The following is a 24,162-nucleotide window of genomic DNA, read 5'->3' on the forward strand; positions in this document are numbered from 1 at the left end:
GTGCTGTTAAAGGGATGTGTGTACATTGTCTACGTTATGCTGAATTTACTTTTTGAGCCTTTAATAGAGACTAGCTTTTACTTGTTTGTGTCAGACATTATTTGAATACCGGCTATTATTTGAGAATTTACAGTAAGAGGAAAATATCTGTCTGTCTGCCTGCAGGATTTAATCCCACCTTCGGGCCATGTTGGGTTAACCTGTACGGTTCTCCTCAGAACTCCACTCTCGGTGACGTCCACCAGGTAAACCAGACACAACCGAATCAAACCTTAAAGCAATAATTTGAAATTTGAGAAATACACTACTCTGCTTTCTTTCTGAGAGTTATCACTTTTATGTCTGTATGGTAACGTAGCTTAGCATAAAGACTGGGAATGGGGAAAATGCTAGCCTGACTCTGTCCAAAGTTCAACAAAATCTGTTTAGCAGCACTTCTAAAGCTCACTAATTAAGTCTTGACATTACAGTTGTCAGGCAACTAATTGAGACCACAGGAATTCACTGCATCCAGCCAAGAAATAGTCCAGCACAAACCCCCCTTAAAATCACAACATAATACTTTTTTTTATGTATAAAACAAACAAGATATAATGGGTTAATAATTTCGCTTTAGAGGTGCTAGTAGGCATGCTTTTTACCTTTGAACAGAGCCAGGCTAGCTGTTTACCCTGTTTCCAGTCTTTATGCTAAGCTAAGCTAACTGGCTGCTGGATGTAGCCATATATTTACCATACAGAGTGGCAATGTTCTCATTTAACCCTCAGTAGTAATGGGCTGAGCCACATGTCAAATCTCAAGTTTTCGCTTTGGCAGGCTCCACCGGTTGTAACCCTATCCTGTAGTCCCCTTTTGAATCCACTTCCTATGTTAAAAATGTCTGCAGGATTAGAACAAACTCACCAAAACTGATCCAAACTGAACTGTGCTAACCCTCTTCACTTCTCCAGGCCTTGAACCAGGGTCTGGGTGAAGGAATCTTCTACCGCGGTCGCATCCTCCTTGCTCTCTGCGTGGAGGTTTACTCCTCTCCCTCTGCCGTCATCACGGAAACAGGCTCCGCCGCCATGGGAAAGGTATCTCCTACTTCTTGTTTTTCATCCAAGTTGAGCTCTATGAACAATCAAAACATCAAAGTATGTATTACAACAGTGTTTTAGCCCTTGACAATATATCAGTTTATTAGCAGCTATTTCCTGTTGCATGTTTCATCAGATCAACCACAATTTCTAATAAAATCTTATGTGACCATAATGATACTGATCTCAGCAACTCTCACATCACCTCGTGGAATCTCAAATGAAGTCCTATGTGAATCCTATTTGTGTGTCCTTGTAGGTGAAAGGAGCACTGGGGAAGATGAGACTGGGGAAGAAGAGGAGCAGCAAGAAAGAGAAGAAGGAAGGTCAGTCTACTGAGGAGAAGAAAGAGGAGAAATGAGAAACTAAACTTTCAAGCAAAGGGTGTAGTTCATATCTTCATTTAGACTTTAGCTGAAACAACAAAGAGAAGTTCAAAGATATCTGAGGAAGCAAATTCTCCCAAACATGAGACAAACAGATAGCCCACTTCATCAAATAGTAAATCTTCTCCAGAAATGAAAACATGGAAATCAGTTTCATCTGGACAGAGACAGGTCCAGGACTTGTTTAGCTTAGCACACAGAAAGGAAGTAGGGGAAAACTGGAAACCTTGCTCCATCAAAAGAGAAAAAATCCACCTTCTAACAACAGATAAGAAAAAAGGCGGATTTCTCAATGTTGAGTTTTATGCCAACTGTCTGAAGAGGTTTTACAGTTGTTTAAGTTATTTGTCTCGCAGCTAAACTTTGGACATTGAAATTATGAAATGATCCCAGGCTTTTTTGGGACTCGTTGAACTCCATGCATATTTATAGTCTCTACATCAGTTTGTTATCCTGTTGTTGCTTTAGCATCTACAGCTGCCAGCGGATTGCTTGACGAGTCAGGAGAGGCGGGAGTTGAGGTACCAGAAGTTGTTACCGTGGAGGTCGAGGAGACCCACCCACTCCCTGAGGTCATTATCATCATCATTATTGAGCCATTTTAAAACAACAGAAAAACTGTGTCATGGTTGTGTCTGTGATCTAATATTTCAGAATAAAAAACATTTCATTTTTACTTTAATTTGATATTTGAAATGAGATAGTATGTTGTTTGGGGTTCATCCAGTCTTTCTGTTTCTATGTCAATGTGATTTTCCTGCCTTTATTAATTCTTTTAGCTTATTTGTTCACTTTACACATTTTTCTCAATGTCTTCCTCTCTTCCTTTCTGTCTTAATGTCTTCCTCCTTTTTTTCTCTCAAGAATTGATGTCAAAAGATTAGACATAATTTTGAGGCTTAAACAAAACATATAATTGAATATCATCTACATAGAAGCATAAAGAAATACCTTTTAAAACTCATTATCTTCCCAAAGATATACAATACAGAGATGCAGATAAGGAAGTGTTCCAGGTAGAAAACAGAGAGTGACTTCCTGCAGTTCTCCAATTTTTCATCTTGTTGTTTTGTCCACAGGGTTTCCTGGGAGAGAGGGAGGATTTTCTGCTGTTCGCATCTCTGTTTGAAGTCACTATGATGGACCCGTCTGTGGGAACCAGACCGCTGTCCTTTGAACTCTCCATAGGTAAGCAGTGCATTTTACATGCTGGATATGACAGTTGTTGGCCTACAGACACATCTGGACGGAAGCCCTAAGCGGCCATCAATTCAAATATTTTTTTTACTCTGTTTTCCTGTGATAACGGGATAATTTTCTCATGGTCTCGAGATAATGAACCATAGCTGAATACAGGGGACAGCAGGAGAGTTTCTTCAGGATATTTTTTTGGCAATTCACTGAGTCAGTAGTTAACTCAGTTGGTTGAGCGCAGGACTCGCATCCCAAGGTTTGCAGGTTTGACCCACTCTCTGCAAAGTTTTTTATTCTTCTTTTGTGTATTTTTTAATCATTCTCTTCAACAAAGTTGTTATGAAGAGATTCAGCGGAATCTAATCACACATTTCCTGATGGCTATTTCAAAGGTTCTGAAATAGGAAGATTAGGAAATGTGTAGTTAAATGGATTCCCCTGAATGAGAAGCGGATGAATTTCCTCTGCCTGGGAATGATGGGGAAATGAAAAGTCCATAGGTTGATGAATGTGGACCAATCGCGGGATGCGCACACTCCAGCACGTGCTTAATTGTGAGCATGTGAATCAGTCATCTTCATAACAACTTTGTTGAAGAGGAATATGAAAAAGATTTTTTTTTTTTTATTATTCTTCCATGAGGATCAAATTCACTATCTTAAGACTATGAGTCTTGTGCCTTACCCACTGAAACTACTGTTTCTTATCTCGAGATCACGAGAAAATTATCCCGTTATCATGGGAAAACAACGGTCGTTATCTCGAGATCACGAGATAAGTATCCCGTTATCACAGGAAAAAGTAGTAAAATAAAGATATGAATCAATGGCCTGTACTAGGGTTGCAACTACCAATTATTTTCATCACTGATTAACCTGCATATTCCATTCTCATTTAATCAAGTCAGAAAATAATGATCCATCACAGCTTCCCAGAGCCAAAAGTTATTTTCAAATGACTGACCAAAAGAGCAAAAGATATTCAATTCACTATTACATTAGACAAAGGAAAGCAGAAAACCAGAAGCTGAAACTGAAGAATGGGTGACAATTTGTCCGGCACTGGAGAACCAAATAAGAGCTGGCTCTAGCCCAAATATAGCTGCCAGGTTTGATTTAGCGACTAGAGCTAATTTTGATTAAAAAGTGGGCCAACTATGAGTTAGCACTTGATGAAGGATTTTAAGCCACTGTTGAGCCAGACTATTTTGGCTACCTGGGGTTTTGATGTGGAAATTTACTTCCAACATCAAACCACTGAGCTTACTGGACGAAGCCACACTGCAGATTTGAATGGAGAGCAGTGAAGCCAGTTTTGGACCAATAAAATATAGCTACAGGGCTACTTCCTGTTGGCACCAGCGTCTACTACGTCATTTAACCACATAACCGTGGTTAAATGATGTAGAGTGATGGCAGAAACACCGTAATTCTGGTAGCTGCATTGCTGCGCCAACAAAAAGTTTCTTGGCACAGTGTGTTTGTCTGACTCGGATCGTCACTGTTCAATCCACCCACCTATGAGGCTCATCTGCCAAACACCAACGCAGCGTCACTGATGGCTGAACAGTTTTTTAGATTCAAACATAAGTGTCATTTACAGTGGGGATGCTGGGGACATGTCCCCACCACATTTTGAAATGATTGATTTAGTCCCCATTACTTTTTGAAAGCATTTGTTAAAATGTCCTGAAAAATAGCTTGCACCACGAAAACTTAGTTAAAACCAAATTAACTAACAAATGAAAATGCTTTGAAAGGTTTACATGCTCATAAGAAAACTTGCAATGCAGTTCAAATATAGAAGAAACAAATGTGCACTGTCCAAAAAAGTAACCAGCTAAAATAAACAAGCTGCTGATTACTGCATTAAATTCTGTTATATTCTTATATTTATGAATTGTCACCTCCAAGCTGAATTTTTTGTTTCCCTTTACATAAAAGACATTTCCACCATAAATTGGAGCAGAAAATGTCTCAAGAATGCAGGAAATTAAGTGTTTAATGCTCCAATTCGTTCTCGTGCATTGTCATGTCTCGTGATCCGAATGTATAATCTTGCCCCTACTCTGAGCCCTTATGTCCCCACCACTTTTTCACAAAGTGACGCCCTTGGATTCACAGAGTGTTTATAATCTAAGCAATATGGTTACATCTCTCATGTTCAATGGGAAGTCATTTTTGGGCCTACATGGAACCCTCCATGCAGGCTTTGGTCGGCTTCACTGTTCGATCTCTGGCTTACCCCCTTGGTTCTGTCTCTGGCAGGGAATTATGGGAAGGCAGTGGAAGCTGGGAGATCCAAGAAGAGCCAGAGCAGGGAGGAGCTCAGGAGGAGCAGGGAGGATCTAAATGAGGAGGTGCAGAGTCTGCTGGAGTCAGAGGAGGAGCTTAACAGGGGGGAGCTGCTGAGTCCCGAATCTGAGAACAGATCTGTGTCTGCTGCCATGAGACCCCAGCCCACTGAGTATGACAGGTAAATAATCGCATCACTTACACAGATAACTACTAACACAATCCAACCCCTTCTGAACCCCAGTTGTGATAGTTAGGCCAGTGCCTTGCATAGTAACTCACCGCTATCAGTGTGAGTGTCTGTAAGAAGAAAAATTATAAAGCACATTGAATAAAAGCACTATATAAATGCAGCCCATTTACTATGATCTGGTAGAAATTCTTGTAGGAGTAACTACTGCACTTACAGAAACTACAGCCCACTGAGCCTCTCTATCTGTCTGTCGGTCTCTCAGGTCTTTCCAGTGTCTTCCTCTCCAACCCCCCTTTGTGAGACAGAAGCCTTGTCTGTTCGTGTGGAGTCAGTTTGAAGATCACAGCTTTCGTCTCAATCAGGCTAACTGGCTCAGCAAGCTGGCCGACAGGCTGGTGAGTGTCAAGTGATCTTTACTTTCTGTTCATTAACACATAGAGGAGAATGATATGATGTGTATCCCGCAATGCCTACAATCTGTGGTTGCATTTCCTCTCCTCTGCTACCCACTCCTGTTTTAGGAGATTGGACTTGACGAGGTGGAACGTCTCTTGAGGAGGCCGAGGAGTAACGCAAAAGAGCGTCTTGTGGAGGTGCTGCTGGAGCTTGTGGCCGGTTGCAAGTCAGTCTCCTCCTTCTGAAAATTTCATTAGAAGAGATTTAGTTTGATTCAATTTGATTTGTCCCCATGCCTGTCTCTCTGTCTTTCCCCCTGTCTGTTTCTTTTTCTGGTTTCCTGACTGTCTCTGACTGTTTTCCTTTGTGTCCTCCGTCTGTTTACAGAGAGTTTAGTGTTTTCTCAGGTAGGAGGTCTCAGTCTCGTCCCAACAACCTGGACAGATGCAGGAAGGAGTTTATCAAGAAGAATTTGGTGAGCTTGTTCTTACTTGTTCGCTTGTCTGCCTGTCACCATCTACCTGTCTATCTAATATCTGCCTCTCTGTCTTCCTGCCTGTCGGTCTGACTTAATGTCTGTCTCCAGGTCTTGTTGGCGAGACAGGCATTGAGGGCTAGGCGGAGGATCACCAGGCGGACAACCAAACAGCGTTTGATGGCTGGCAGGAAAATCCTGAAGAAACTCCGCCTACTGGCTAAAGAGGTCAGAGGTCATAGGGTGGTCACCATAGGTTACCACAAAAACGTAAAAAGTTGCACTATGTTCAGTATGACTGAAGTCTGACACCCCCTTCCCCCTCCATCATCCTCTCTCCAGCCCCAGACTACCATACCGGATGCGTTTCTATGGTTACTGAGCGGAAGCAAGCGATTAGCTTACGTCAGGATCCCCGCCTATTCTATCCTCTTCTCATTGGTAGAGGAGCAGAAGGGGCGTGACTGTGGCAGAGTCACCACTCTCTACATGAAGGTAACTGTTCTAATACTGATGGCAGTCTCTAAAATCCCAGATGACACTCGACATTGCTGAACGCTGTTCTGTCTTTAAAATCATAGACGACAGTCACTGTAAACTCTTAAATTATTGATGATTCTCGCTGTTCCGTCATTCCGTTCCATCTTTCTGGCTGTCTGATTCAATGTATGTCCTTCCAGTCTCCAGGAGGTTCAGCAAGTGAGATCTTTGCGAAGCTGGAGGTCTACCTGTGGCTTGGTCTGGCCAAGTACAGTAAAGAGGCTACCACCTCTTTGCCGGAGGAGTTTTTGCCAGTGTTTGAAGAGGAACAGGAGGAGCAGAGGAGGCTGGTGACTATGGGGAGGATGACGCTTCCTGTGAGTCTGTCCTGCCAGGGTGAGTCAGCTGAACTTGTCCAGCAGGGGGCGTGACTTCTGCACAGGAGAACTGCTCAGTGGTTCTTGTCTGTTGTTAGATTGAATGGATGTTTGTCTTTGTTTTGGCAACCATGAAGCCTTACCTGGCCTCATATTCTCTCTCTTTTTGCAGACAGCAGGTACTTTCAGCTACGATGTCACTTGTACCAGGGGCGTGGCCTGAGGGCTGCTGACGATAACGGCTTATCAGATCCTTTTGCCAAGGTCCTATTCTCTACACATTGCCAGGTCACCAAGGTAGGTACAACTGTCCCACTCAAGAAATCACTCTTTCAAAATAAGACAACTGTGAAGTCTGACGTCTTCAGTGTTCAGTATCATTTCACAACATCCCTATTTAAATGGGATAGCAGCATCTTTCTTTAGACCCTACCTGCCTGGTAAATACCCATGTTTTCAAATTCCACACCTCTACTTTGAATGCAGGCTTTCTGTTTTTTAGTATCCAAGCCCACATGAGATATTATACAACTGTTTTCACATGCTGAGTAGTACTAACCATGACCAGTGAGCTGAACTTTATGTATAAAATTGGCAGAGTTCCCCTTTAACACACACACTTTTATAAATATTCTGTTTGTATGTGTATTTGTGTGTGTTCAGGTGATGTCTGAGACGCTCTCTCCAGCCTGGTGTGAGTGTTTGTTGTTTGACAGAGTTCTGCTGGAGGGAACGAGAGAGCAGCTCCAACAAGATCCACCCCTCATCATCATCAACATCTACGACTACAATACAATGGTAACGCTAATGTTCTTCTTCTTCTTCTCTATATTCTGCTGCTGTCTCTTCAGATTCAAGAAGTTATGTCATAACAGCCTGGTGTTTCTGTGTGTGTGTGTGCAGGGTAGTCCAAAGGCTCTGGGTCGAGTGTATGCCGAGCCGGAGTTTAAACCTGTGGAGCAGTTCTATCAGAAGCCCTGCCTCCGTTTCTATGACATCATTATGGGAAAGGCCTCCGCTGGTGAGCTGTTGGCTGCCTTCGAGCTCATCGAGCTGGACTACTCTGGGTTTGGAGAGGTGACAAATCATTCAGTGTCTCTAGATACCACTGTGTCTCTCTGTTTGCAGCTCTTTACTGGAAAGACTATAAATAATTTCAGAACTAAATGAAGTCTGATTTATTACAACTTGTGCCTTATTTTAGTAGTTTTGTCTGAAATTTCTATCAGTAATAATAACATTGTTTGTAGCTGAATTCTGCGATCACTAAGATAACTAAAAGGGAGTTTGACCGGATCCTACCTGAAGGCTTGCTCCTACTAAATGACGTGGAAAGGATTGACCGTGGTAAAAGTTCAGTCCTGTGCCCTTTTCTCCCTCTACACAGGGATTCTTGGTGCGGTCATAAACTCACATAGCTTCTTCTACTCTATGCTGATGACATACAGCTATTCAAATACAGAGCAGGCCATTAGAAAACAGCTGGAGAGGTTGATAATGTCCAGTAGTTCTTAAGAAACCTGCTTGGCATGGGGTCAAGGGCACAAGTAGTAGACGAGACGAGACTACTATGTTAAGCTAAACAGTATTAGCTACACTAAAACAGAGTAAGATGCTGGTTTGGGGAGGGGTAGCTTTGACCTCAACATGACCAATTTGGTTTTGATTAATTTTAGTTATTTAGTCAGAAAAAGGTTGCACAGGTTGCACAACTTGTCTGACTTGCTCGTGTTTCCCGACTAGTCAGACTTTTTTTGTGATTATTAGCTATTAGCTTGGTGAGTACATTAGTATTGCTGATAGAAATGATTAACAAAACTACCAAAAGAAATCAACCAAAAGTATCTTTTATTAACAAAAACAAGTATGCATGAATTAATTCTAGATAGTTAACTAGAAAAATTTCCCCCCCCGGCAGCCCTGTCTCCCCAGCAGTGTGGATCCTCAAGAGCTGACCTACGAGGAAGAACAGAGATGTTACATCATCCCAGAAGGGGTTCGACCTGTTCTGAAGACCTTCAGGATCGAGGTCTTACACACACACACACACACACACACACACACACACAATGTCTGTTGACATTTTGCAGATGTGTTCTGGGAACATCAAGGTTGTTAGATCGGTGATGTAACTGAGTCTTATCTGTGCACATTTGCGTCTGTGTGTTCAGGTGCTGTTCTGGGGTCTGCGAGAACTGAAGCGGGTGGAGCTGTTTGAGGTGACGCGACCCTTCGTGAGGATGGAGTGTGCAGGGCGACAATTGGAGTCTGAAGAGATTGAGAGCTACAAAACTCACCCCAACTTCAAAGAGCTGGTCCGCTGTATCGACGTGGTCAGTTTCTGTAATTAGTTCTGGCTATAAGTCCACATATCTGGTTTAAAGAAATGCAACTATACTGAAGTTGGAGGAAACACTTTGTGTATCCATTGCATTCATAAGGAGTAGAGACACGGCTAACTATTCCTGTGTTTGGTCCAATCAGGAGCTGCCGGAGCAGGCCTACTTCCACCCGCCTTTAATGTTGTTTGTGGTGGAGCATCGGGCATTTGGTCGGCTCGCTCTGGTCGGAACCCACGTGGTTCAGAGCCTCATGCACTATGCCCCACGTGAGGTCGGGGGGGAGCCAGACGAGGAGGAAGAACCACCACCCAAACCAAAGGGTAAGAGCTATGAAGGAAGTAATGGAAGTAGTATTCACAATAGTAATGTAGATAGATAGTTTATAGTGAGCGTCCTGGTTTGTCTGGATTTTCCCGGTTCCCACTACCAAATTGTCCTGGTTTCCCCACATTTATAATATTTTAACTTGTTTTGTGCACATAGAGTTTATCATGCTCTGTCCCACTCATTATTCCCTAACCTAATATAAAAACATAAACACCGCTCTATGAACCTGCTCTTTTAAGTGAACAATCAGACCCATCTGAGGCCCTCCTGCCTACCTGTGTGTACTCTGCCCAGGCACTCAATGCATATGAATATGTGTTTTGGGGGATCCACCTTTGGATACTTTAAAATCTAGCGGTCTATTGCTCAGCTTTAATAGTCCTGGTTTGGGAGTTTGAAAATATAGTCACCTCAAGGTATTTGGAGATATTTGTTCTGAATTAATTTTAGTGTACTTTCATATACATATTACATTCAGACATATACTATAGATACGTTTCCAGAACATTTGATTCCGTTGTTCTTGTGATTTAGTTTAGCTAATTAGCCCTAATATTTTAGTATATATTCTTAGATTTTTATAATTTCAAATATTATGTTTTACAAGTCTTTAAGGATGAGGACTAAGTTTGTTCAGTTGACAAATGAACTGCAGGTAGGCTAAACATCCTCAAATCCAATAAAGAGACAGGCAGGACAAAGCTGCTAAAGTTAGCCGAACTGATAGAGATCTCCCAGGACCAGATGTCACTGCTGTATCTGAGCTAGTGTGCTAGTTAGCTATTCCTGCTAGCATTAGCGACTTGTGTTGGTGGAAAAATCCTAACTTCGACAGACCTGCTGTGCTTTATTGTGTTTCTCTTTATATCCCTCCAGTGAAGCAGAATATGATGCCAGTCAACCCTCTGACGTCAGTGAAAAATATCGGACTCAGCAACTTGCCAATTAAGCTTTCAAAGATTCCCATCAACCCCATAAAGCTAGTTAATGTACGTATATCAGTCTCCTGCTCTTTCTCCTCTCTATGTTAAAAACATAAAACCAAAAAACTGTCCTTGAGTTGATGTTTACACTTCTATTTCCTGCCCCTTCAGGCTCCTATGAAGAAGCTCATGAAGAGGGGTGAGGATCTAGAGGAAGAGGTGCCTGAACAGGAGGAGTTGGATTGGTGGTCCAAATACTACGCTTCAATGAAAGAGTTGGAGAATAAGGTGAGACTGATGTGGAACCTCTGGGTCTGAAAAGTGAAGCCAATGTGGAAGTGCCTTAAACCTGCATTCTTTCTAATGGCCATCAGGGGGTGACTCACAAATAAATCAGATTAGGAAAGGACCCTACTTCTAACTTGATATATTATCTATATAAATATTTTCACAATGATTTTATGGTCTAAAATGCTAATTTCAAGTCTTCCTCAATACAGCATGATGTTAATTTAGTACATTATGTTCCAAATAATATACCATAAAGCAGGGTAGGCTTTAGGACATGAGTGACTTGTGTCTGATAAGTTGCTACACAGCTAAATGTGAACATACAGAGTGCGAACTACGGGGTAGCCAGGGGGCTACTTTCTTTAGCTCCCCTAAAGAAGACATCAGCTCCCCTAAAAGCATGATTTGTGATATTTAAAAATATTGACAACATGCTTTATTGGCATTAATTTCTATATTTCTCTATCATCATGGATCCATGCGTAAATTCAGGAGCGTCAGACTTCATCCAGACGGAGGGAACGATCACCGACTGTCTGCAGTGGGTCTCCTGTCCCTAGTCTGCCCCACTCCCTCTCCGGTACGGGTTGTGTCACTTGTACGGCCGACGCTCTGTAAACGGTTCGTGATCGTTCTGTCTGACTGGATATTACGCATGATTCATGCAGTACTGCAGCTGGGGGCTCCCCGCAGCGCCACGCAACTTTTCAAAATTCTTCCCTCCCACGGAGAAAAGAAAGGACAGATCGCAAACAGCTGTTGTGTGAAGCGTAATTGTAGCAAAATGGCTACATATGATAATAATATTAATAATATATTTTCTTATTATAATAATAAGACAAACATTCCTGATACAGCCTATATGCCTACATGCTTGCAGCTATTAATGATTCAGCAGTAAGAATCAGTACAATCAGTTGTACTAAAAGACACTCGGTTGTTAATTTTTTCCCAGTAAGTACATTTTGTTTTAAGCCTTTTCGCTAGGCAAAATTAGCATCCCAATTACTAGCACAGTTAATGTGAATTATGGATGAACTATACTAACAAAGCTGGTTAGCTCCACCCTCTTGTCTAGTTCCTAACAAGATGGCGACGGCCAAAATGCCAAACTCGAGGATTCAAAATAAAAATATACAACTACAGTAATTAATACATCACTTCTTTACTAACCATGTGTTGACTGTCTGCAGGCTGCTGAGGAGGAGGAGATGGAGGAACAAGCAGAGACAGGTAGAGTTTGGAATCCTACTTCATATTGTTATGCCACATTTGTCTGTTTAATACAAAAAATAATTATAGTTATGAGTTACAAAAGGCGATATTTCCAATCTGCGGTCTAGTGTAATCAGCTGCAGTTCCTTTCATGTCCACACGCATTCGGGGCTGTCAACACCTTTAACACAAATGTAGCTAGCTGGCACTTACTGGCTGTACAAAGCGTCTCATACAGACGCACCCGGTGTGTCAAATAATTTGTCACTTTTTGTCTGATAAACTTTACTGAAGTGAATGGCAAACACACCAACTTCTCTCTACTAATAACGAGATATTTACCTTTTTCTCATCTCAGTTTGATCAGTATTCCAATAAATATGTACACTACATGGAAATGTAATGTGTCCAAGTATGCGTGCAGCCAGTTGTGTCAAAACTAAAATCAACAATCAACAAGAATTTCTACTGGATTTTGGAATATGGCTACAGGGATTTGCTGATGGCACTGATGTTGGTGATAAGATCTGGCTCACAGTTGGCATTCCAGTTCATCCCAAAGGTGTTTGATGGGGTTGAGGTCTGGGTTCTGTGCAGGCCTTTCTTTATGGATTTGTGGCTTTGTGCACGGGGGTGTTGTCATGTTGAAACAGGAAAGGACCTTCCCCAAGTTGTTAAAACAGAGTTGGAAGCACACTATTGTAATATCATTATATTCTGCATTAAAATTTCCCTTCAAACAGACTAGACCGAAAGCACACTGAAATATGTGCAGGGTTGATCACATAAAACATAATAATAATAATAATAAATTTTATTTATAATGCACTTTACATTTCAGGGAAATCTCAAAGTGCTAGAAAACATCATGGTGAATACTAGATAGATGAAGCGCAGCATGATGTGATGTGTGTGAATCAATAGCAATAAAAAAGAGAGAAACAAAGAATTAAAAATATGAACAATAAGATATCTGTATAACGAAATATCAACAACAAACATGAGTGAAAACAGTGTTAACGGATTTTATTAGTTAGTGTTGATAGTGTGAATTTCTTTTTTGCTCAGATCCAGGGAATCTGACCATGGCCAACATCGAAGAGGAGGAGGACGAGGAGGTTGTGGTGGTGGAGATTGAGCCTCCCAAACGCAAGAAGATTGCCACACTAAAGGTGTGAGGTCATTGTGATTGATGGTTTACAGTCCAGTCTGTCAGTCTAGGCTACACCAACATCAGCAATAGAAGAACATTGAATGTGATGTGTAATGTGCATAGAATGTGTCTCTGGCCGTTGTGAACAATGAGAATGATCACTTTATTATTATTTACAGCAGCAGCCATTCTCAGCAAACAAGTTCTGATGAAGCCACTGCACAATACCTGCCCATATAGTTTTTTCAGTGTTTGGTGGAGACCAAGCAAAAGCTAAAAGAAGAATACATATCTGACTGATTCAGTAGGTCGTCACCAACACGTATCCAGTGGGATAATGTTGTGTCTCTGTCAGCTTGTTTTGTAGTTTTTCCAGCTAACTGTAATCTGATTAGATGTGTTGAAAGATCAGAGGTAAACAAGCTTATAGTTCAAATAATCCTGATACTGAGCGCAACAGTGAGGTGTAAAATCCAGGCAGGATCTACGGTTGCCCCAATATGAGAAATTCTGCTGGAGATTACACTGCCTCTTTCAAAATGACCCAAACGTAGAGAGTAAGCTTCCTGTTTGTCATACTGTACTTGACTGTGACTGGACAACATTAAAGTTATAATTTCCTACTTCAAGAAGCTGCCAGAACAGAAAGGTTAGCTGTAGTTGTCATCATGCATCTAAACTTTGGGAACTGATCCAAAACGGTACTACCCAAATCCATCCATCCATTTTCTGCTGCTAATCCAGGCCTGGGTCCCAAAGGCAGCTGGCTAAGTAAGTCAGCCCAGGTGCCCCTGTCCCCAGCCACATCCTCCATCCCTTCCTGGAGGATCTTCGCCTTGTCCCTAAACTGAGTCTAGAAATCCTGCAAAGGAAAGTGCTTTTATTCTTTCAGTCACTTCCCAGAGCTCAGGACCATGTGGGAGGGTCAAATCAAGGCATTCACTTTCAGGCTCAGTTCCCTCTTTATCACGTCAGACCGGTATAATGTGTGCATTACTGCTGCCACCATACCAATCCATCTGATTGATCGCCTGGTACCCTCTCTCATGAATAAACCGTGAAAACAGTCAGACCCATTCTGAAAAGACCCAGAGATAATTACGCCTGATCCAAAAAGTAGTGAACAGACACACTGAACTCGGATCGGACTTGGGACTTGACACACATATCTGTGACTGGCATCTGTACCATAGACCTGTTTATACTGAATATAATTTGGACCCAGCCTGATTCTGGTACCCGATGAGGTCTCAGTTATGATGAACCTTTTTAAGACAGAACATCATTTTCCAGAGAGTCCATATCATGAAGTTGACAGACAAGTGAAGGCAGAACAGATAGGGAGTAACACAATCTTTTTTAAGTTTCTTCCTCTGTTTGTGTTTCATGTGTGTTCAGCTGTACAGAGGTGATCTGGAGTCAGAGTTCAGTCAGTTTCAGGATTGGCTGAAGATCTTCCCGCTGTATAAAGGCAAAGCGAGTGGTGAGGATGACGAGGAGGATGAAGAAGAGAGGCTGATGGGAAAATACAAGGTACTGTGGATGGAGAGCTGTCGTTCTGTCTGTCTGTAACTGCAGAGAAGTGTTCATTACTCTCTACTGTCCATCCCCAGGGCTCCTTCCTGGTTTATCCGATTGAGTCGGGAGATGAAGAAGACACCAATTGTCAGATTACCAGTGGAATCCCCCAAAACACACCAATTAAAGTGTTGGTCCGCATTTACATCCTCAAGGTACCTGTCTCTGTCACTTGATTGTTCCAACATTTTATTAAATCTCTTTTACAAATACATGCTCAGACATCTGAGATATGAGAGATGGCTGCTAAAAAGCAGCCATTTTAATGCAAGAAAGTATAAAATTCACATTCTGCCATTCACAATGTCCCTGCCTGCAGCTATATTATTGGGTTAATGGGTTAAACAAATTGGCTTTATACAACTGGCTTTTTAACAAATTTAAACTTAGTTAGGTACATTGTTTGTATTCTACCGTGTTTTTTTACTATTTTTATCCTGCAGGCCACCACTCTGGCTCCCACAGACCCGAATGGTAAAGCCGACCCATATCTGGTGGTCCGAGTTGGACAACAGCGTCAGGACACCAAAGATCGATACATCCCAGCACAGCTCAACCCCACGTTTGGAGAGTCAGTACCTGTCAGTCTACCTGTATCCGTCCATCACTCTCTGTCTCTGTCTGACTGGTATGTTTGTCACTGTCTTTCAGGGTGTTTGAATTCACAACGTCTTTCCCACTGGAAACAGAGCTGGTTATCACAGTGATGGACCACGATTTTGTGGGGGCTGATGATGTCATCGGCGAGACACGGATTGACCTGGAGAACCGGTTCTACAGCCACCACAGAGCCTCCTGCGGTCTGGCTCTTTACTATGACACGTTAGTACCACAACTACATCACTGTAGTTTCAGAACTAAAACATGTTAGAAGCAGTACTATGACAAATTATTACCAAAACTATGACACATCAGTACTACAACTACAAATCATTAGAACGAGAACAATGACATGTTGGTACTGGAACTATGACATGTTAGTATGAAACAATGTGACATGTTGGAACTTGTTAGACAACATAGTACCAAATAATAGGACATACTAGTACCAAAACTACAACACAACAGCATAAACTAGCAAAACTATAATATGTTAGTATGAAAACTGTGGCTCAACTACCAGTACAACAACTAAAAGATGTAAGAACCAGAACACGGACAAGTTAGAAAAATTAATGTGACATTTCAGTGACCAAAATTAAGAAGTGTTACTTCCAGTAAAATGACATGCTAGTTAGAGAACTTCAATATGTTAGTAGCAGAACTACAGCGAGTCCGAGCTATGACATGTTAGTTGTAAAAATGTGACATGTAAATAGAACTGTGACACACAGGACCAGTAGTAGGAGAACATATTACTACCAAAAACTACCACTCACAGAACTAGTTCTACCACACAATGGTATCAAAACTAGAAAATGTGGCACGTTAGTAGTAAAACGTGAGAACAGTACCGAGACATGTTAGAACCGGTATTATGACAATTTAGTGCCAAAACTAAGACACATTAATAGTAGAATTATGAAATATTAGTACAGGAACAACTCTATGTGTTAAGTCTACTTGACTCTCCCTCTCCAGTGACGGTTACAATAAGTGGCGCGATGGGAAGAAACCGTCTGCCATCTTGGCTGAGCTCTGCAGGAAGAACGGCATCCAGTCTCCAGAGTACAGAACATGTGAGGTCAAAGTCCTCAACAGACTCTTCAAGATACCACCTGATGCAGTACCTGAAGGTAGAGGAGATTATGTATTCTATATACAGATAGATATATGATGAAAGTTATGTACAAAGTAGCAGAGATTAATCCATAATTATCCATATATACAATTTCATGTACCTTTACTAGTGTTGCTACCAGTACATGTTCTACTATTGCTGCTACTTCTACTGTCAGTGTTGGACTACAGCTGCTCTCCTCATACTGCAGCAACCTACCAGCTCTTACAAGACTATCAGCAGTAACAGTATTGTATTATACAGCAGTGTTGTTGTTTTTGTTAGGTTTGCTGAAGAAGAACCAGCGCTCCCCAGAGGAGGAGGAAGAGATGGAGGAGCATGCAGCCCTGAGCGTGCTGCACCGCTGGGGGGAGATGAACGAGTTCCTTCCTGGAGCCGTTCCTCTGGTCCCAGAGCACGTGGAAATCCGGTCTCTGCTGAACCAGGACAAACCAGGACTGCCACAAGTAACCACAACATAAACAATAACAACAGTACAAACAGTCAAAACAACAGCAGCTTGTGGTATTACTACATGTCTTCAGCAGTGTGCGTGTGTGTGTGTTCCAGGGTTACCTTCATATGTGGGTGGACATGTTTCCTACTGATATCCCGGCTCCATCCCCTGTTGACATCAAGCCCCGCCTACCTGAACAGTAGGTCAACACACTATTAAGTAGAGTAAAATAGAATAGAGGAGGTACAATACGTAACCTTTGTTTTTGACGACAGGTACGAGCTGCGTGTGATCATCTGGAACACTGATGACGTGTTTCTGGACGACGTCAACATATTCACTGGTGAACCATCATCTGACATCTATGTTAAAGGGTTAGATTCACAAACACACACACACACACGCACATTTACATGCTTCTTTGCAATTACGAGAAGATAGAACTTTATTTAGGGCCATTGTTATGCAGCAGTACAAAGTAGGAAAGAGTGAAAATATAAAATATAAGTAAAGGTGCAATATATAAAATAAACAGATATCCACCAATATGAACAATGCCAAAAATATAAGCATGGTTAATAGTAAGCATAATGAGTTGCTCAAATCTGAAGTTGCTTCTTGGTGAGTTGTATATAGATATATTTGAGAAGTGGCATATAGCTGTATACATGTACAATACCAAATCTTACAATATTAAATAATTTCTTCCAAATCGGTGAATTGTACGACAGCATATTAGAGCCATTGCAGATTTATTTTTTAATTATGGAGCGGAGGGAGGCAAGTAACATTTAGAGAAAACCTCGAAAAAATGGTTTTCTGAGTTTTCTTTTTTCAGTCATTAATACTACAAGAGTCAGTAACATAAGAGAAGCTGTGGAGCTTTAACACAGTTAGATATGCGGGACCGTAAAAAAAGCCACCTGAAAACATGAGTCACATCATAAATCATTTTATGCTTTTGAACAGAATGAAGTATCTCATAATACTGGTTAGTAAAAGTAGCTAAGATGTGATGCTTGTTGTTTTTAACATGTGCATACCCTGCTTTTAAGAGAGTACATAGTTGTGTTTATTTGTGTTTTTCTTCTTTTAACAGAATACAAAAGGAAAACAAGACTTTTGATTGTGCAAAACCGTTCTCAAATGTTGGAGTTTTTCTGAAGGGTTTAATCTCCTCAAAACTCTAAAATTATTAAAATAAATCAATTTGAGGTAGAGAGTGTCTTTTTTTGGCTCTCCAAAATTGCATACATCAAAGACCAAAAATGTGTTTGTTGCAATGTGAGCTGTAATCGTTAGGATGTCTGGCTAACTTGCAATATATTGTGGTAACCTGGCGTTATGTGAAAGGCCAGGGAGTGTTTCATACTCTAGTATTTTGTGAGGTTACTCATTTGAAAAAGATCTGTTCAGGACCACTGTGTGGTTTTTACCTGGAGCCTGTCCTGGTTTTCTTCCAAATTTCTCCCATCTACCAATCAACACCATTGTTTTCTTATCCAGCCTTCTCTACAAACATTGGCTCTACTTAAAAACAATGTTGTCTTTTCATAACATCAATCAGGAGACATCTTACGAGATCTTAAAGAAGGATAAGCTCAACTTGACCCACGTGCACCAGAGCGTACGCACAAATGGGAGTGCCATTGTGTGGTGGAGGCAGAGAGCTTATCTACACAATGGCCGCCCCCCCTTGCAGGAATGTATGAGTAATACAGGCAGGCAGGTGCATGCACCTTTAGCAGTTCAACATATATTTGATGGCTACACTTAATTCTCTATATTATATCAGTGATGATGATGAACAATAAAATATTTCCTACTGTTGACCCAGGAAGAAATTTTCACTACTGTAACTCCAGCCAACATTCCTGAGATAGTGTTATGTTCATCAAACATATTCTTCCTAAAAGTCCTTTCACTTGTACTATTAAATATGAAAACCGTTATATACTAAACATACAAAGTACAGTATGTAAGCTGATCTTTTTTATATCATACTTATGATGGAAGACTGATTACCTATACACAATACAAGAACGATTGCTGTTTCTTCTACAAGTTTCATCAATTGAGGACCCTTTCACAGTTCTTGTTCTTGTTTCAAAATGAGTTAGCTTCAAAGTCAGCTTCAAGCAACGCATACTACAGTCGTCAGTTCAACAAAATCACATCTTTTTAGATGTTTTAAATAAATAACCCATTGTTTGGAAGATAACTATAATTTTGATGATAAATCTTCTCTTATCAGTGTAAACTGAATGTGTGCGTTGTGATAGTAGAAACCCTGAGAGGTGAAGCAACAGTAACAATGGGGTGTTTGGCTTAGTGATTTGAAGGCTCTGTTTAATTAAGTTTTCTTGTCTGTGCAGCTGGATAAAAGGACTGGAAGGAGAAAAACAGGAGACTGACGTCCACTTCAGCTCTCTTACTGGGGAAGGAAACTTCAACTGGAGATTTGTGTTCCGCTTTGACTACCTCCCTACTGAGGTACACAAACACATACATACACATACCTGGACCTGCTGATGGTGAACATTTCCACTGATCCCTAGATGAATCCAGATGATTATAGTGATTTCCTGACCATTTCTCTAGTGCCTCTAGGGCTACAACTGATTATTTTCCTTCTCTTTGATTAACCTGTCCATTCTTTTTATGATTAAGCATTAATTTTAGTCTATTAAATGTCCAGAAATAGTGAAAAATGTCCATTGCAGTTCAGAGAATTCACGGGGACATATTTATATGTCTTGTTTTGTCTGATTAACAGTCCAAAAGATTTTCAGTTTACAATAAGAAATGGCTCCTTGACAGAGAAGTTGACACCCAAAGACTGATTTGAGTTTTTTTTATGAATGATTGATCATATAACAAGATGTCAAAGAGTATATCAATGAATATTCTGTCATTCAACTAACCAATTAATTGATCCGTTCTTTCAACACTCAGTGTCACCATCAAGATCATGTTTCCATTGTACACAAGAAATGTCAATATATAAGTTTCCCTAGTGGATCAGAGTGGTGTTTGTTCCTATTGTAGCTGTAATTAACACTGTAGTCTGGTTGTTAGTGGAAATGAATCTCCTGTCGTTCTGTAGAAAGAGGTGGTGTATAAGAAGAAGGAGTCCATTTTCTCTCTGAATGAGTCAGAGTTTCGACAGCCGGCTGTTCTGACACTGCAGGTCTGGGACTACGACCGCATCGGTGCCAACGACTTCCTGGGTGAGACACACAGACAGGACCACAAATTCTCAAATATATACAATACCTTGACTGCCACTCTCAAACTGAAATATACTGTATTAACAGTCATTTCTATTTTTGAATTTTTTTTTCAAACACAAAAAAACACACATGTATATCAGTAAATGCAGAGCATAATCACTTTTTGATTCACAAACCTTACTGTAAAAACACTGTCAGCAGCACAACAAAACTCCATTCAACCCAGAAATCTTAGCTACAGATACAAACATGGACGAATAAAATCAAAATACATTTGCTTGTAATTTGGATGAACTGTCCCTTTAAATTTAACATTTCAGAGTGGGCTAAACATGGACCTTTTTTCATGCAGCTTATTCATTCAAGCTTCAGAGTGCATCATAAGAAGCTTCACCAAAACCAGTATATCCTCAATACATTACAGAGCAAAAAGCCTACTTATGATACTAACATTCTTCCTCATCATCCTTCTTTTGTTCTTGCTCCTTCAGGCTCCATAGAATTACGTCTCAGTGACATGGTGCGAGCGGCAAAGTCATCTGGTAAGTGTACGATTGATATGGCGAAGGAAAGGGCCAGCCCTCGATTCTCCATCTTTCGCGCCAAGAAGATGAAGGGCTGGTGGCCGCTGACCCGCATGAAGACAGCTAAGGACTTTGAGAGGGAGGAGAAGGAGAAGGAGGCAGCCAAGAAGAAGGGAAGCAAGAAGAAGAAGAAGCAGAAAGACAGGAGGAGCCAGATGCGACCGGAGGACCTTGAGTACACCGACAGCAGCGGCAACACTTTCCTGCTAATGGTACAAAATTTATAGGCTACAAATGATGCCCGACAAAGGCAAGGCACAGTAAATACATATAAGCAGCTAAGATCTGACTTTTTGACATCTTTTTACCATCCAAAGATTATTATTCCATAGATATGTAGAGTTTTAGTACAAAACGGAGCCAAAACCAAACCAGTAGAGCTGTTGGAGACATTGTGAGTTTAATGTACATTACACTGAATTTACCATGTGATAATTATAGTACAAGTAATCCCATTCTCCTTTATGCGTGTTACCAAGCCTTTATAAGAGACTGGCCTTTATTTGAATAACAGTTTCCACTGCATAATTTACAGTTTTTATGTTAATGCAAATATAAATACTAATTCTAATTTAAAGTCCAGTTTGAATATCTGTGGTGACATTGAAACTAACACTGAAACTGTGTTTGTGTGTGAAGGGGAAGGTGGAGGCGGAGCTTCAACTGGTGACGTTAGAGCAGGCAGAGGCCAACCCTGTGGGCCGGGCCCGCAAGGAGCCAGAGCCTCTGGACAAACCAAAGTACGACACACACACACACACACACACACACACACACACACACACACACACTGGGTCACAATTTTTCAAAACAAAAGTCAGGTGTCCACATGAACACTGAATCCTGTATACCCGTGTCTGCCAAACATAGGGTTGAGTTCTCTCTCTTCTCCGTAACCTGATCTACTGTCCACATACATATTCATACAGAACTTTTATGTCCATAGTCTGTGATCTGTCACTGTCGACCCTATTTTGTCCAAATGGAATTACAAGGGCGAGTTTATTAATGTTGGCTTTACCAAAGCCGTTAGTAATGGAGAGGAGATGCCTTAATTTGTATTATGTGGGGAAGTGCTCAGTAATGAGAGTTTGAAAATGAATAAATTTGACCGGTATCTCCAAACGAAATATTTGCAGTATCTGGGAGAGTATAATATAAGATAATTTTCTTTGCAAAAGAATCCTTCAAGATCTGTTCAATTTGGCACCACATACTGGTGTGAATCTGAAAAACAAATACAGAAACAGACTAAATGCTTAGCTTGAACTCAGAATGGCACTTTCAAAAACTGAGCCCAAAGTATAGATCAGCTGGTTGAAAACTTTAACACTCAATAAATTCAGGTCAGCATCATTAAGAAAAGACATGTTGGTGTTGAGGGACGATGGGAGGGGAGAGGAAAATAAGAGTTGAGAAAGGGGTGAGACACAGAAAGGAGAATAGATCATTGTTGTTTTTGTTTACTTTTATAATGAAACAAATGCATTTCATTTGCATTTTAAATTCATGATTTGTTGTGTCCTTTATAAATATAGATTTTACATCAATTCATGACGCATTTATGTAAATTTTGGTCTCAGGGAGACACCAGATTTCTCTTTTAGTTCTTGAGCTGAAAATGTTTGTGAACCATTGCTGACCTGACATTAAGAGATCCTACTTAATGTGCTTTCCTAATCTACGATAGTTGTTCTATGCAAAAATACACTCAAAAGTTTATCTAAAGTTTTTATGAGGCACCAGCAGTCTGGGTTAGTCAAATTTAGATAATATATTTCAAAGTTACGGTCTGGACTATTGTAGACTCCAGGTGTTAACAGGTGTAAACTGTCTCCTGTCTTCTCTCTAGTCGTCCCACCACTAGCTTCACTTGGTTCGTCAACCCGATGAAGACCTTCATCTTTATCATCTGGAAGAAGTTCAAGAAGTATATCATCGCTCTGGTCATCCTCGCCATCCTCACACTCTTCCTCTGCCTCATTATCTACACTCTGCCGCAGCAAATCTCTGCCATCATTATCAAAGGATGAAGAAACCTGCGGGGAGTCTTCGTCGCCTCCTCCTGGGTGTCACAGACTGTCTTACGTTTCTGATCTAGTTTACAACGGACTGAAGTCTTATTTAACCTGATTTTGATGGAACCAATCAGTAAAACTCATGATTTAATATATTTACACTGACTGCACTACATTACCCAGCATACCTGTTTATATAAACATAGCCTGGCTCATTGGAGCTATAATGTGGGATCTGTTTTACTGTGGGATTCATCCGTCATCAGAGGAAATGACTGGACACCCATTACTGCAGATTTGCATCATATATTATGTTGTGTAAATTAAAGATTGTTTTGACTCTGCAACTCGTAGCACAGGTCAGATGTGTTCTGGACATACAGCACAAAACTGAATGGATAAATCAGCACCTTTCCTAAACGTAAACATAACTCTATTGTATACATGTAATATTGTTGATTAAATATAATTATAGTCACACATTTTTATTTTGAAAGTAAATAAGAAAATAAAATAGATAAGTACAGTTTTGACTCATAACTGCAGTTGTTTTTCTCTTTTGTACTCATTTGTTTAATCCTTTTTTAACTGAATGACGAATCTCAATTTTAGCTGTTCTGAGTAAATCAATAAATAAACGACTAATATAAATGACTAATGATTAATATTAATATCAGTCAGAAACAGTGATTCTCTTTGTCTGTCTACAGGAAATGAACTGTAAAACAATACATTCAATTAGGCCTACTTTAGATATCTATTTGAAAAACTGTATAAATCCCGCAGCATTAAGCTAAAATTGTCTCAGTACTCCTTTGTCACAGTACACAATCTGGGAATCTTATCTCGGTGGATGTAATCCCCATCCTTGCTGTTGCAGAACGGAGTGGCTTGCACTGTACTGTAGTTTATTCAGTGTTTATTTATTCTGAATGTGTCGACTGTCCAAATTGCACCAAATGTGACACTGCACTCCCTTGGGTCCGCAGCAACACACCCGCCACGTGTGAGGTCAGTTGGATGAGGGGTTCTTGACATAATTGAAATACAAACACACATTCCTGTCTTTATTAGAGAGATATTCATTTGCAACATTTGGGATGAAATAAACTTTTGTAAATGGATTTGATGCCTTAATGCCAAAATGCATTTTAATGACTTGTGAATGGATTCCAAGTCATTAAAACGTCAAGCTAGAGTCCAAGTCAAGTCTCAAGTCTCTGAGCTAGAGTCCAAGTCAAGTCTCAAGTCTCTGAGCTAGAGTCCAAGTCAAGTCTCAAGTCACTCGTGGTCATAATGAATGTTGTATCACCTGCTGCGTTCAAACTATGAAACTGCATAGCTGTAAGGGATTCTGTAACTGTAACCTTCATTTACAGAGCACAACCATGTAATGTGCAATGCAATTAATGACAGCTTATTAACTAGCCTACTGTAGGTCAACACA

The 24,162-nt window shown here is 40.7% G+C and overlaps 1 protein-coding gene across 1 annotated transcript in view; it reads left to right on the plus strand.

Moving 5' to 3' along the window:
* The window catches only part of fer1l4 (fer-1 like family member 4), a 39,488-nt gene extending 16,119 nt beyond the window's left edge, over positions 1–23,369 (plus strand). The window contains exons 15-49 of the mRNA XM_038696134.1: positions 166–245; positions 951–1,076; positions 1,339–1,405; positions 1,934–2,037; positions 2,545–2,653; positions 4,927–5,134; positions 5,409–5,541; positions 5,668–5,768; positions 5,930–6,017; positions 6,129–6,245; positions 6,360–6,512; positions 6,698–6,893; positions 7,047–7,171; positions 7,538–7,672; positions 7,778–7,951; positions 8,793–8,903; positions 9,046–9,207; positions 9,359–9,536; positions 10,420–10,532; positions 10,638–10,754; positions 11,951–11,990; positions 13,041–13,144; positions 14,524–14,658; positions 14,739–14,858; positions 15,147–15,274; positions 15,355–15,525; positions 16,285–16,439; positions 16,709–16,890; positions 16,994–17,079; positions 17,156–17,254; positions 19,256–19,373; positions 19,987–20,110; positions 20,605–20,909; positions 21,337–21,437; positions 22,550–23,369. Coding sequence (XP_038552062.1) covers positions 166–245; positions 951–1,076; positions 1,339–1,405; positions 1,934–2,037; positions 2,545–2,653; positions 4,927–5,134; positions 5,409–5,541; positions 5,668–5,768; positions 5,930–6,017; positions 6,129–6,245; positions 6,360–6,512; positions 6,698–6,893; positions 7,047–7,171; positions 7,538–7,672; positions 7,778–7,951; positions 8,793–8,903; positions 9,046–9,207; positions 9,359–9,536; positions 10,420–10,532; positions 10,638–10,754; positions 11,951–11,990; positions 13,041–13,144; positions 14,524–14,658; positions 14,739–14,858; positions 15,147–15,274; positions 15,355–15,525; positions 16,285–16,439; positions 16,709–16,890; positions 16,994–17,079; positions 17,156–17,254; positions 19,256–19,373; positions 19,987–20,110; positions 20,605–20,909; positions 21,337–21,437; positions 22,550–22,730 — 4,646 coding nt within the window. The 3' untranslated portion in view covers positions 22,731–23,369. The remainder of the gene's footprint in view (positions 1–165; positions 246–950; positions 1,077–1,338; positions 1,406–1,933; positions 2,038–2,544; positions 2,654–4,926; positions 5,135–5,408; positions 5,542–5,667; positions 5,769–5,929; positions 6,018–6,128; positions 6,246–6,359; positions 6,513–6,697; positions 6,894–7,046; positions 7,172–7,537; positions 7,673–7,777; positions 7,952–8,792; positions 8,904–9,045; positions 9,208–9,358; positions 9,537–10,419; positions 10,533–10,637; positions 10,755–11,950; positions 11,991–13,040; positions 13,145–14,523; positions 14,659–14,738; positions 14,859–15,146; positions 15,275–15,354; positions 15,526–16,284; positions 16,440–16,708; positions 16,891–16,993; positions 17,080–17,155; positions 17,255–19,255; positions 19,374–19,986; positions 20,111–20,604; positions 20,910–21,336; positions 21,438–22,549) is intronic.
* The last annotated feature ends 793 nt before the right edge of the window (positions 23,370–24,162 follow it).

Source organism: Micropterus salmoides, unplaced genomic scaffold (assembly GCF_014851395.1).
Source record: "Micropterus salmoides isolate LMB-PRFRI ecotype aquatic unplaced genomic scaffold, ASM1485139v1 Ms_hic_scaffold_4, whole genome shotgun sequence".
NCBI classification, from domain to species: domain Eukaryota; kingdom Metazoa; phylum Chordata; class Actinopteri; order Centrarchiformes; family Centrarchidae; genus Micropterus; species Micropterus salmoides.